Source organism: Pseudophryne corroboree, chromosome 3, assembly GCF_028390025.1.
Source record: "Pseudophryne corroboree isolate aPseCor3 chromosome 3, aPseCor3.hap2, whole genome shotgun sequence".
NCBI lineage: Eukaryota > Metazoa > Chordata > Amphibia > Anura > Myobatrachidae > Pseudophryne > Pseudophryne corroboree.
Window position 1 is genome coordinate 289,702,077 of NC_086446.1, and position 12,589 is coordinate 289,714,665.

The following is a 12,589-nucleotide window of genomic DNA, read 5'->3' on the forward strand; positions in this document are numbered from 1 at the left end:
GTGTATGCAGTGGTGATGTCACAAGCAAACAGCCAATGTTGTAAGACTGCGCATGCGTCGGAGTTGCACTGTGTATACGTCCTGATTGTTGAAGATAAAAGATGCAGGACACAATTGGACGAAGGGACTTTAGTGGGTGTACCTGGGAGGTAAAGGGGGTGACATGGATGGGTCGCTTACAGCGGACCTGTCCAACTGCTCACATTGCACCTGCCATAGGATCGTGCAAGTTTCGATGGTTCGTCCGATGGTGCATCTAAAGACGCTCTGAGAAGGAAATACAAATGCAATGCAAGGGGGCGTCTCAGTATTGAGAAAATCAGCCACGGCATTGGCATAAGATGCGAACACATCCAACATAGAATCAGGCTTTATGGGGTATACAGATGAGTCCACTTATATCTGGTATGCGTTTGGCATCCCAGCAGGAGGGATGCCAGCGGAATCCAGACACCACTCAGGAGACTGACGCCGGAACACCGACATCCCGAAGGTGAGTATTGGGGTACGGGTTAGAATTAGGGCCCGGGGACGGAGAGTTAGGGTTAGGCACAAGGGGGAATGGTTAGCAATAGCTGCCACTCCCCCCAAGGGGTTAGCCGTAGTCACACACCCTGAAAGGCTAGACATAGCCGCCTCCCCAGGAGTGTTAGGGTAGGGGATGGGTACATCTAGCTTCCCTGTATGTTAAACAGCCCTTTAATTCATTCCATGCCATGGCGTGACTCTGTAGTGCCAAGCGTCTTTCCCATTAAAATTCGTCTCATTCGCAAAACAAAGCAAATAGGACGCACAAGCAGCTTATGCTGATTAAAATTATATGAGCATGCCTGTATTCTGTGTGCATCTGTATCTGCATACGAAACGGTATGTTAGTGTTTTCCTGTAAATCACTGTAACGTAGCATTTCATATGAAGATACAGATGCGGTTGCACACAGAATATAGGCATGCCGCATATCACTTTAATCAGCATAATCTGCATGTGCATCCTATTCACATAGTGATGCATTTTTGGCAAAAAAAGACGCCCAACGTTAACAGAGTTGCACAGGACCTGTCAGCTCATTCACGCCAGGCATCTCCCGCTACATAGCGTTTTGAGGCAAGATGTATGTGGACACATCTGTATTTACTAAAGTGCAGGTTTATAGAAGTGGAGATGTTGCCCATCACAATCAATCAGAATCTACTATAATATCTAGTATCTGATTGGTTGCTGCGGGCAACATCTTCATGTCTATAAATCCACATTTGAGTAAATATAACCCTAAGTCTCTGTGCTTATTTTATATAAATGAACCTTAGTAAGAGAGTGTGTGTTGTGATTGCGGGAAGACAATGGGCCTGTTTCAAAGGAGCATGCATGTCAATGCCAGACATAGTTTTCGCCACTGCGCATTCACTGCAAATGATAAGCAATAGTGCATGCACAGAGTATTTATTCACAAAATGCGTGACAGGTAGTCAGTATTTCAGGTAGGTAACTGGGAGTGGCTTGAAAAACGTAGGTGTGTCGGGACCATTTTTTGGGCGTTCCCTAGTCAGCCACAGCGAATACATTCAGTATAGGGTTGCTCAGTTGTCTGATGGTGCGATGTTCCTGCTTATGTGCGTGAGCGGAGGAGGTGAGACGCCAGGAGTGGGTGCCCATGTGCATAAGATGGCGGCTGAGCCATTAGCGTACCCTGCAAGTGAAATCACAGCTGCGCATGCCACTGTTGCGCCACTGATCAGGCCCTATGTCAGCAGGCTGGAACAGATCATGTCGTCATCTCTATTAAAAGGAAAATATTTATTAATGATTGTTTTTTAACAATTATTTCTATGGCGTACACATATTACTTGGTGCTTTACAGGGACTATTTCAGTCCATCACATTAGTCCCTGCCCCAGTGGAGCTTGTGATGTATATTTCCTATCATATTGACACACGTACACATTGGGGACCTGATTCTGATTGCGACCAATGGTGGCTCCTAAGGATGAACCAACTGGTATTATTGCATGTACAGACACTAACAGTGGTGTCTCAGACCTTGCACATTCAGCCGCACGGATATACACAAGGGGAGGAGACTGTAGAAGCATTTGCATAATATTGCAGATTGGCCTCCAGCAGACGCTGATGTGTGCTTCTGCATCTAACTCAGAACCAGGCCATAGGGATTTTTTGCCAGAAGCTAATTAACCAACCAGTATATTTTTGGAGTGTTAGTAGGAACTGGAACACCGAAGGAAACCAATGCAATTACGAGCTCATGACCTTAGGGCTTTGAGAAAGTAATGCTAACCACTACGCCAACTGTGCAGAGATTATTAACATGACTTCATGTTTAAATGTACACAGAGTTACATCACCTTGTTACCGTCACCATGATCCATGTATGCTCCAGAGCACCCCGCATAACAGGCAGAATAATACATGACACCATCTGCTCCACAGACAGGACTGTAATGATCCTGCAAACAGCGGCAGCCGCCATTACATGCAGCGGTTAGATTCAGGCTTCCAGCAAAGAGGGCACTGCAGAAAAAGCCCAGAGAACATTGAGATTTATACCCTGGATAATTACCTCTCTCAGAATGCAACCCTCTAAAAGCAATATAAAAACAGTAGTTGTTTTGCATAATTTCAGGAAGGACAAAACACAATTTATGCACAGCGGCTGATTTAAACTTACTTTTTCTTCTGCACCTTATACAAATACAGCAAATGTCTGGATGCTAGTGATCACTGCACCTGTCTTCTGCACCTGTTTTACTAAATGCATCTCATGTTTAATATAGCTTTTCTATGAATTATTTCTACGCTTCTGGTTATATTTCCATTACTCTGCATAGTTACATCTGCAGAACACAATGAAACATACGTTATTAAAGGTGCAATGTCATGGATGTGTTTTTCTGTGGAACCAGTCTTAACAGGGGGTTCACTACGTTCTGCCGGCGGCTGGCCTCCCGGCGACCAGCATACCAGCGCCGGGAGGCCGGCCGCCGGCTTACCGACAGTGTGGCGAGCGCAAATGAGCCCCTTGCGGGCTCGCTGTGCTCGCCACGCTATGGGCACGGTGGCGCGCTATGCACGCCACACTATTTTATTCTCCCTCCAGGGGAGTCGTGGACCCCCACGAGGGAGAATAAGTGTCGGTATGCCGGCTGTCGGGCTCCCGGCGCCGGTATGCTGGTCGCCGGGAGCCCGACCGCCGGCATACTGAAGACCAGCCCTTAACAGGAATGGAGTTGATGGAAGCTGGACAGAAGCTGGAAGGTCTATATAGTTCTTCCTCATACGTCAGAGCAGGATTAGTGTAACGTAGTGAAACAGGAACTGTTATCTGGTGCACAGACGTGACAGTCCTAGAAGCACAGAACCAGGACAACACCGGAGCTAGGATGAACTGAGATAGCTGGTAGCTGGGCATCTGGTAATTGGACAGCTGACAGATAGGCACCGGGATTGAACCAGAATAATAGGTAACTGGATATCTAGCAGCTAGATAACGGGATAGAACAGGACAATTGGCAACCGGATAGCTAGTAGCTTCACACCGGGACTGAGCCGGAATAACTAGCAGCTGGATAGCTGATACTGTAGCTTGACACCGGACTGGAACCAGAATGCAGGAGACACCGGAATGGAACCGTAAATGCAGGAGACACCAGAATTGAACCGGAATGCAGGAGAAACCAGAATGGAACCGGATTACAGGAGCCAGTAGTGAAGCAAGTTGATAATAAGCACTGAGAGTCTCTGAGCAAGATAATTTGCAGGAGCTCACTGGAGCAAGGCTATACACAGCATTGCACTGGCGTCTTCTGCCTTAAAAGGACGTTTCTTTATACCCCTGGCTGAACAGGGATTGGCTGTGGACATCATGTGACTTATATATTGGTAGATGCTCAATTAGCTTAGTGATATCATTCAGGTCAGGTGCTCGAAAGGGAGGGGTATTTCTGAGCAAGAAAAAAAGGCATTTGGTTTTCCCCAGCACCCTGAATGATAACAGTAACCAGATATAAATCCCACATTATGTGACTGCAAACTGGTCTCCCATTGGAGTTTGGGCCATCAACTGACTCAGACAGCCATGGCTGCACCCGGAAGCCATTGAATAGCGTGAAAGCTGCAGGGAGACACATATGATGGATCATGGCTGAGAACTGCTTTGGATTGCAGAAGATCTGTCACGGAGCTGGGGTTTGGAGCTGCGATGTGGGTGAGTGAGTCGCTGTCTGAACAAAGTAGCATGGTTTGTGGCATGCCAAAGTTAACACTTCACAGTTGAAAAGGATCTTCCAAATACATCATATACAGTATAATGGCAGTCATTGGTGATCTACAAGTACCACCAACAGGTCATGTTTTGTTGATTTCTTTAATCATGCACAGGTGAGTTAATCTATATTGCTGGGTCAGTAATTATCCCACCTGCTTCCATAGAGAGAAATCCTGAAAACATGACCTGTTGCGGATACTTGAGGGTTGAGAACCACGGATCTACAATACCCATAATGGTACATTTATTTGATCATATTTCATGCAAATAAATCTATAACCATCATAAGTTGCAATCCTCATTGGTATCCTTAGCCTGTAGGCAAAACTAAGTATACAATATTACAGTAGGTAAGGACCGTTGCTGCTGAAGTTTTGCCTGAAGGCTAAGGATGCCAATGAGGATTGCAGCTTATGGCGGTGAATAGGAAACACAGCATCATCAGCTGCATCACCAAAGAAGTTATCACCGCAACTAACCAGTCAAGTTACTCATATTGATCTCACAAAACAGTGCACACAAACATGTATTAAAGTCTCTATTGATATTTGTCCTCTTGAAGATTATATTCCTCATGATCTCTGACTCAGATACAAACATACATTGATTACCTTTATTATGTCTATTCAGAACACTATGTAGTGTGCCTCTTTTCTTATTTTCATTTGAATTATGGGATATGGGATGACTGTACAAAATGTTCTTAGTTTTATATGACATAATCTAGTTTCTATGATGATGTGGTACATTTTTAATTAATAAAGATGCACTATTTGCTTTCTCTTTCCTGCTACCATTTTGTTATCTGTCTTCCTAGAACTTTCACAAAACAATAGCTTGAATGGGCTTAATGGAAAGGGATACGTTATATAAGTGGATGACATTGTTTGGGCAGTGGCTACAGTATGTCCAGAAATGTCTAAAAATAAGAAAAGAGCATACACAGAGGTGGGAGACACAACCTTTCTAGTCTGAGGGATAACATGAATGCTACCATACGGCAGACCATTCCTTATTTTATGGACACTGGGCCTCATTCAGCATCAATTGTAAATGTCAATAATTGCACAGTGAGCGATTATTGGCACACAACCAAACTGAAGACAGTGCGCAGGTGCCAAGTTTGGTTTTCGTGATCGTACCTAGGGGGTAATTCAGACCTGATCGTAGCAGCAAATTTATTAGCAGTTGGGCAAAACCATGTGCACTGCAGGTGTGGCAGATATAACATGCAGAGAGATTTAGATTTGGGTGGGTTATATTGTTTCTGTGCAGGGAAAATACTGGCTGCTTTATTTTTATACTGCAATTTAGATTTCAGTTTAAACACACCTCACCCAAATCTATCTATTGAACAGACAATATATTGCGGGTCCGTCGGCCAGTGTGCACGGCTGATATGTCTGTGAACTCCGTCGTTGGCCCCGCAGCACAGCCGACGGCCAATATATCTACCAATATATTGCCGCATCGCTGTGTGTGTACGGGCGACCAATCGGCCGCCCGTACACATGCTGCGGCGGCCTGCAGTGATTGACAGCTGAACTGGGCGGGCGTGTGTTCATGACGTCAGTCCCCGACGGATCAGGCAGTGTGTATGCACAGCACACTGCCCGATCCGTCCATAGATATATCTGCAGATCAATTGATCTGCAGATATATCTATCAGTGTGTACCCACCTTAACTCTCTCTGCACATGTTACATCTGTCCCCCCTGCAGTACACATGGTTCTGCCCAACTGCTAACAAATTTGCTGCTGCGATCAACTCTGAATTACCCCCCTAGGTATCTGCAAACACAGTAGTAATCGCATTTAGCAATGATAAAAAGGAGTGGTAGAGGCATGTCAGTGGGATGGGTCCGCAATTTCTGTGATGCGGGGCATGTAGTGGGAGTGTCGTGTGCATTGCAATCGCAATATATGTAAAACAGACTGCAGAAATTGGAAACGTTTCATGAGCATAAACTGAGTATCTAGAGAGCTATGCAGACGGTGGAAGTACTGATGGCAGCAGCAAAAGTCAGATGGTCAAGCTAATAATTGCAAAAATAGGATTTTAATTACTTATCGGTAAATCCTTTACTCGTAGTCCATAAGGGATATTGGGGGAGACTTAGTACGAAGGGGTATAGACGGGGTCCAAAGGAGCCGGTGCACTTTAAATTTCTTCACTGGATGTGCTGGCTCCTCCCCTCTATGCCTCCTCCCAAAAGCAGTTATAGGTAAAACAGTGCCCGAAGGAGAAAGGATATATATGAGAGAAGGAACATGATAACAAAGAGTGGTGAGATTTAATACCAGCACACCACGCACATATAACAACCAGCAACGGCTGGTAACAATAACAGCAACAGCTGAACAGGTAACCACATAACAGAGAACCTGCAAAAAAGTCAACGCACTGAGGCGGGCGCCCAATATCCCTTATGGACTACGAGAAAAGGATTTACCGGTAGGTAATTAAAATCCTATTTTCTCTAGCATCCATAAGAGATAATGGGGAGACTTAGTACGATGGGGACGTCCTAAAGCTTCCAAAATGGGCTGGAACGTGTGGAGACTGCTGCAGCACCGCTTGCCCAAACTGGGTATCCTCTTTGGCCAAGGTATCAAACTTGTAGAACTTCACAAAGGTATTCTTCCCCGACCAGGTAGCAGCTCGACATAGTTACAAGGCCAAGACTCTTCGGGCAGCCACACAGGAAGAGCCCACATATCTTGTAGAGTGGGCTTTCAGAGACTTAGGAACAGGCAAGGCTGCCGACACATAGGCCGGTTGGATAGTAAGCCTAAGCCAACGAGCAATGGACTGCTTTGAAGCAGGACAATCCTTTTTCTGCGCATCATAGAGCACGAACAAGGAATCCGTCTTCCTGATCCAAGCCGTTCACTTGACCTAGATCTTCAAGGCTCGCACAGCATCCAATGCTTCCAGAGGAGAAGTGTCAGAACTGGACGGAACCACAATAGGCTGATTCAGGTGAAATGCAGCGACAATCTTCGGCAGGAACTGCTGCCTAGTCCTGAGCTCCGCTCTGTCCTCGTAAAAGACCAAGTATGGACTTTTACATGATAAGGCCCCCAATACTTAAACACGTCTAGCCGAAGCCAGGGCCAGTAACATCACTGTCTTCCACGTGAGGTACTTTTCTTCTACCATCATCAGAGGCTCAAACCAGGAGGACTGTAGAAATTCCAACACCACATTCAATACCCAGGGCACCGTAGGCGGCACAAAAGGAGGTTGCATGTGGAGTACCCCTTGCAAGAAGGTCTGAACTTCTGGCAACAGTGCCAATTTCTTCTGGAAGAAAATGGAGAGAGCTGAAATCTGGACCTTAATGGAACCCAGAGGCAAGCCCTTATCCACACCAGCCTGCAGGAAACGTAAGAAACGTTCCAAGTGTAACTCTGCAGGTGGATATGCGCGTTCCTCGCACCAAGAGACATATCTTCTCCAGATATGATGATAGTGTTTTGACGTCACAGGTTTCCTGGCCTGAACCATGGTAGCAATAACCTTTTCAGAAAGGCCCTTGTGAACTAGGATGTTCCCGCTCAACCTCCATGCCATCAAAAGAAGTCACCGTAAGTCTGGGTAGACGAACAGTCCTTGTTGAAAAAGATTGCTTCCTAGTGGTAGAGGCCAAGGGTCTTCGACGGACATGTCCAGAAGATCCGCGTACCATGCCCTTCAAGGCCAATCCGGGGCAATCAGAATTGCCTGGACTCCTTGAGTTCTGATTCGCTTGATCACCCTTGGGAGCAACGGAATTGGAGGAGACAGACCTGCCCTCGCCTGAGGGTCCCTGGTTCGAGAGCAATACCAGTGAAGCTTCTTGAGACGAGAAGTCATCATGTCTATCTGCGGGCAGCCCTACCGGTGGATGATCTGCTAGAACACCTGTTGTCCACTCCCCCAGGTGGAGATCGTGACAACTGAGGAAGTCCGCTTCCCAGTTGTCTACACCCGGAATGAAGATTGCCGACATTGCTCTTGCATTTCTTTCTGCCTAGAGGAGTATCTTTGACACCTCTCACATGTAGGCTCTGCTTTTTGTCCCTACTTGCCAATCGATGTACGCCACTGCAGTGGCATTGTCCAACTGAACTTGGATCGCCTAATTCGTGAGCAGAGGAGAGGCCTGTAGCAGAGTATTGTAGATTGCCCGAAGTTCCATAATGTTGATCGGAAGGAGGGCTTTGTGGGCTGACCACCTGCCCTGGAACTGTGCCCCTTGGGTGACAGCACCCCTTCCTCGCAGACTCGCATCCGTTGTGAGGAGGGTCCAATCCTGAATCTCCAGCCTTCCAGGAGATTGGAGGACTGCAGCCACCACAGGAGGGAAATCCTGGCCTGAGGTAACAGCCAAATCATCCGGTGCATCTGTAGATGTGATCCAGACCACTTGCTCAGGAGATCCAATTGATATGTTCTGGCATGGAACCTCCCATATCGGATCGCCTCGTAGGAAGCGACCATCTTCCCCAATAATCTGATGCAAAGATGGATGGATACACAAGCATGCCGGAGCACCATGCGGACCATCTCCTGAAGTGTTCTTCCCTTGTCCTCCGGGAGGAACACCTTCTGGGCCCCCGTATCCAGTAATATCCTCAAGAACAGGAGCCGCTGAGTCGGCTCCAGGTGGGACTTCTTAGATTGAGAATCCACCCATGGCGTGACAGAAGTTGGATAGTGTGGTTGATATGGAGCAATAAAAGCTCCCTGGATCTTGCTTTTATCAGAAGATCGTCCAGGTAAGGGACAACATTGAACCCCTGGACACGGAGTTGGAACATCATCTCCGCCATCATCTTCGTGAATACCCTCGGAGCTGTGGACAGGTCAAAGGGTAGTGCCTGGAACTGGTAGTGATCGTCCAGTAGGGCAAACCTCAGATAAGCCTGATGAGGTGGCCAAATTGGAATATGAAGGTAGGCATCCTTGATATCTAGGGAAACCAGGAATTCCTGTTCTTCCAGACCTGCAATCACTGCCCTCAGGGATTCCATTTTGAATTTGAAAAACTTTAGGTAAGGATTCAAGGACTTTAGATTCAAAATGGGCCATACCTAGCTGTCCGGCTTTGGTACCACAAACAGGTTGGAGTAATAACCCCTGCCTCATTGTGGTATCGGTACTGGAACAATGACGTGGGACTGGACCAACTTTCGGATGGCCTGTTGCAACATAACTTGCATATCCTCCAAAGCTGGTAAGCCTGATTTCAAAAATCGTTGGGGAGGAGCACTGTCGAACTACAGCTTGTAGCCCTGAGAAATGAGATCCCTTACTCAGGTATCCTGGCCAGATGCGGCTGAAGTGACGCAGTCGGGCTCCCACCTCGAGATCTCCTTCACCGTCATGCTGAGGACTTACTGGAAGCAGAACTGGTACTCTGTTCCTGAGAACCGGTGGTTGCAGGTCTTTTTGACTTTCCTCTGGCGCCTCTATTTGCTTTGAAGGCACCTCTGGCCCTAGAACGAATTCTGTTAGACCGAAAGGACTGAACAGACGGCCCTGGGTAGGAACGCCTAGCCGTCGGGGCCCCAGAGGGGAGAAACGTGGATTTCCCAGCAGTGACTTTGGAAATCCAAGTATCCAACTCAACCCCAAAGAGCCATTCCCCTGAAAAGGGGAAGGATTCCACACTGCGCTTTGATTCAGCGTCCGCTACCCACTGACGTATGGCAGAAGTCCTAGCATTAATATTCTGCATCTCCTTGAGCGAGTCACACAGGACGCGTGTAGTATCCTGAATGTGCTTGAGGAGAGTCACCATAGTGACCAGAGGCATAGCCCCGGAGAGGCCCTCCTGAATCTGAGTAGCCCACGTATGAATGGCATGGGTCATCCAGCAACCTGCTATGACCGGCCTCTGCGATACACCTGCTGTCATGTAAATAGATTTGAGTGTAGTCCCTATCTTTTTGTCCCCAGGATCCTTCATGGTAAAGGAACCCGGGGCAGGCAGCACCGCCTTTTTGGACAGTCGAGAGACTGATACGTCAACCTCCGGGAAGTTCTTCCAAGAATTTCTTACCTTCAGGAGCAAATGGGAAAGTGCGCAAAAACTTTTTTGACACTTGGAATTTTTTGTCCTGATTTTTCAATGCCAACTTAAACAGGTCATCTAACTCTGCAGAATCAGGGAAAGTGACATTAGGCTTGTTTTGTGTAAAGAAAAACGACTGCTGTGACGCAGCATCCTTTAGAGGGAGCTTTAACACATCCCGTATAGCAAGAATAAGGGATTCAATACCGTGGGCAGAATCAGGATCCCCACTAATGGGATCTAAGTCCTCCCCATCCTCCTGTATACCCTCCTCTGAATCAGAGAGTAGGGCAGGTAAACCACGCTTTTAGGGACCTGCATGAGAGATGGAGGGCTGTGTAACATCTAACTTAGCAGCTAAGTCTGCAACAGCCTACATTAGCAGAGAGTTGTGATGACATATCAAACATCATAGTTTTAGGAGCCCTTAGCCAGGAGGGCTCTGGACACTCTCCCCCAGCCCCTTCACTGATTTGTGAAGATTGGCTGCATTGTTCACATGAAACAGAATCAGATGATAAGGGAGAGAATCTGATGTGGCATACACTACAGAGTTTGTGTTTACCCATGTTTACAGTAATCACAATGACATACACATACACACAGACAGTAATACTGATCAAACGTGCCCTTACTGTATGTGAGAGGAGACACACAGAGAGAGACACCAGCACACCCCTAGCTGTACAGCCCCAGTGAGGCTGTCAGCTAATTATATTACAGTGAAACACTAGTAAATTCTGTCCAAAATGCCTCTGGTCCCGCTCTGAGGTAGCTCCGCACCCACATTATCCAAATTATCCAAATCCTTAGATACCATTTTTCTGAAGATCTTAACAGCTGGACATAAGTTCTCTTGTGGGTAAAAAGTGGATTTCTTTGTACAGGTCGGACGACTCATATTACCTTTCTGAACAATATCCGTCTGCATCTGCTCCACATGGTCAGACAATTCTTCAAGTTCTGAGAGTGCCCGTAACTCCAAATCAGTCCATCCATAGATGTCTTCTCCCATTGTTATTGGAAGTGGGATCCCCTGAGCAGAGTTTTTCCTCTGTTCATGAAATTTAATAAGTAGGAGTTTCCTACAGAACAGATTAAGGTCCTTTTTCCATTTGAATCTATTCATTCTGGAAACAGGGGAGAAGGAGAGTCCTTTACTTAGGACTGACTTATGGTCTTCAGTTAAAGTTCTATCAGTCAAATTTATAATTTGGAGAGGGTCACAAACACTATGGGGAGTTATTTCCTGAATCTCGGGGATTGCCTCTGTGGGAGTGGTGTTCCCCAGTTGTCTTGATTTCTTCCTCTTCTTTTTACTTCTCCTCGTCCTCCTCCTTGTTTTTTGTAACGTCCCCTTTCCGTCCTTGGAAATTCTAAAAAATGCGCTTCTGGTGCATTCATCTGGGAGTAAGAGGTTCCTGTTTTCTGATATTGCTCTGGATAATCTTCTGTACCAGAGGAATCAGCTTCAGATGAGGAGTATTGGTAACTGCCTGTCCTTTGATGTTCCTTTGGGTATGGTTTTTTCCATTTGAAGATGTTACCTGTAGCGTAATCCCTCTTATCCCTAATAAATTTATTCTTTTTCTGATCTACTATCATTTGTTCATAGCTCTCCAGATCTTTCTTATTTTTCTCAAGACACTGTTGAAAATGTGTGTCTTTTTCCCATGCTTCCAAGTTTTTACCTAAGGCATCAATTTCCTTATCAATCTCTTCCAAGATTAAGAGGTCATGTTTCAATAGGATATGAAGAAGTTCTGTAGAGCATTTGTGCAGTGTTTGTTCCCATTCAGATTTTAAAGTGGGTGTGGCCAATTCAAAAGTTGGAAAAATCCTTGGTCTTAGGCCTCTGGGAAAGATTTTGTGTTTTATATATTGTTCAATTGTTGTTTGATCCAATGTTGTTCTTTTCTGTTTTTGTAATAATTTTTTCAGGCTAGTAAAATCTTTCTCCCAGCTAGTTTGCCCCGTGGCATCGGAGATTGTATTGGGAAAGATGTTACTGTAGTCCTCATTTGTCCTCCGTTTGTTGATCAGTTCATTTTTCAAACTGAATGTACTCATTTTTTCTGTATGTAAATTTGATGATCTCAGAGAACTTATTATAGCCTTTACTCATTCATAAGATTGTAATCACAAACCTTACAGGTAGAGATTAATTATACATAAACCATATAGGTAGAGATTAGTAATACTTAAATAGTATACAAAGATGCGTATGAAAAGTCTAAGTCCAAAATCT

General features: G+C 45.8%; 1 protein-coding gene across 1 annotated transcript in view; it reads right to left on the reverse strand.

Annotated features, from left to right (window-relative positions):
* The window catches only part of SLCO4A1 (solute carrier organic anion transporter family member 4A1), a 196,371-nt gene that overhangs the window by 19,769 nt on the left and 164,013 nt on the right, over positions 1–12,589 (reverse strand). Inside the window, exon 8 of the mRNA XM_063959291.1 lies at positions 2,361–2,526. Coding sequence (XP_063815361.1) covers positions 2,361–2,526 — 166 coding nt within the window. The remainder of the gene's footprint in view (positions 1–2,360; positions 2,527–12,589) is intronic.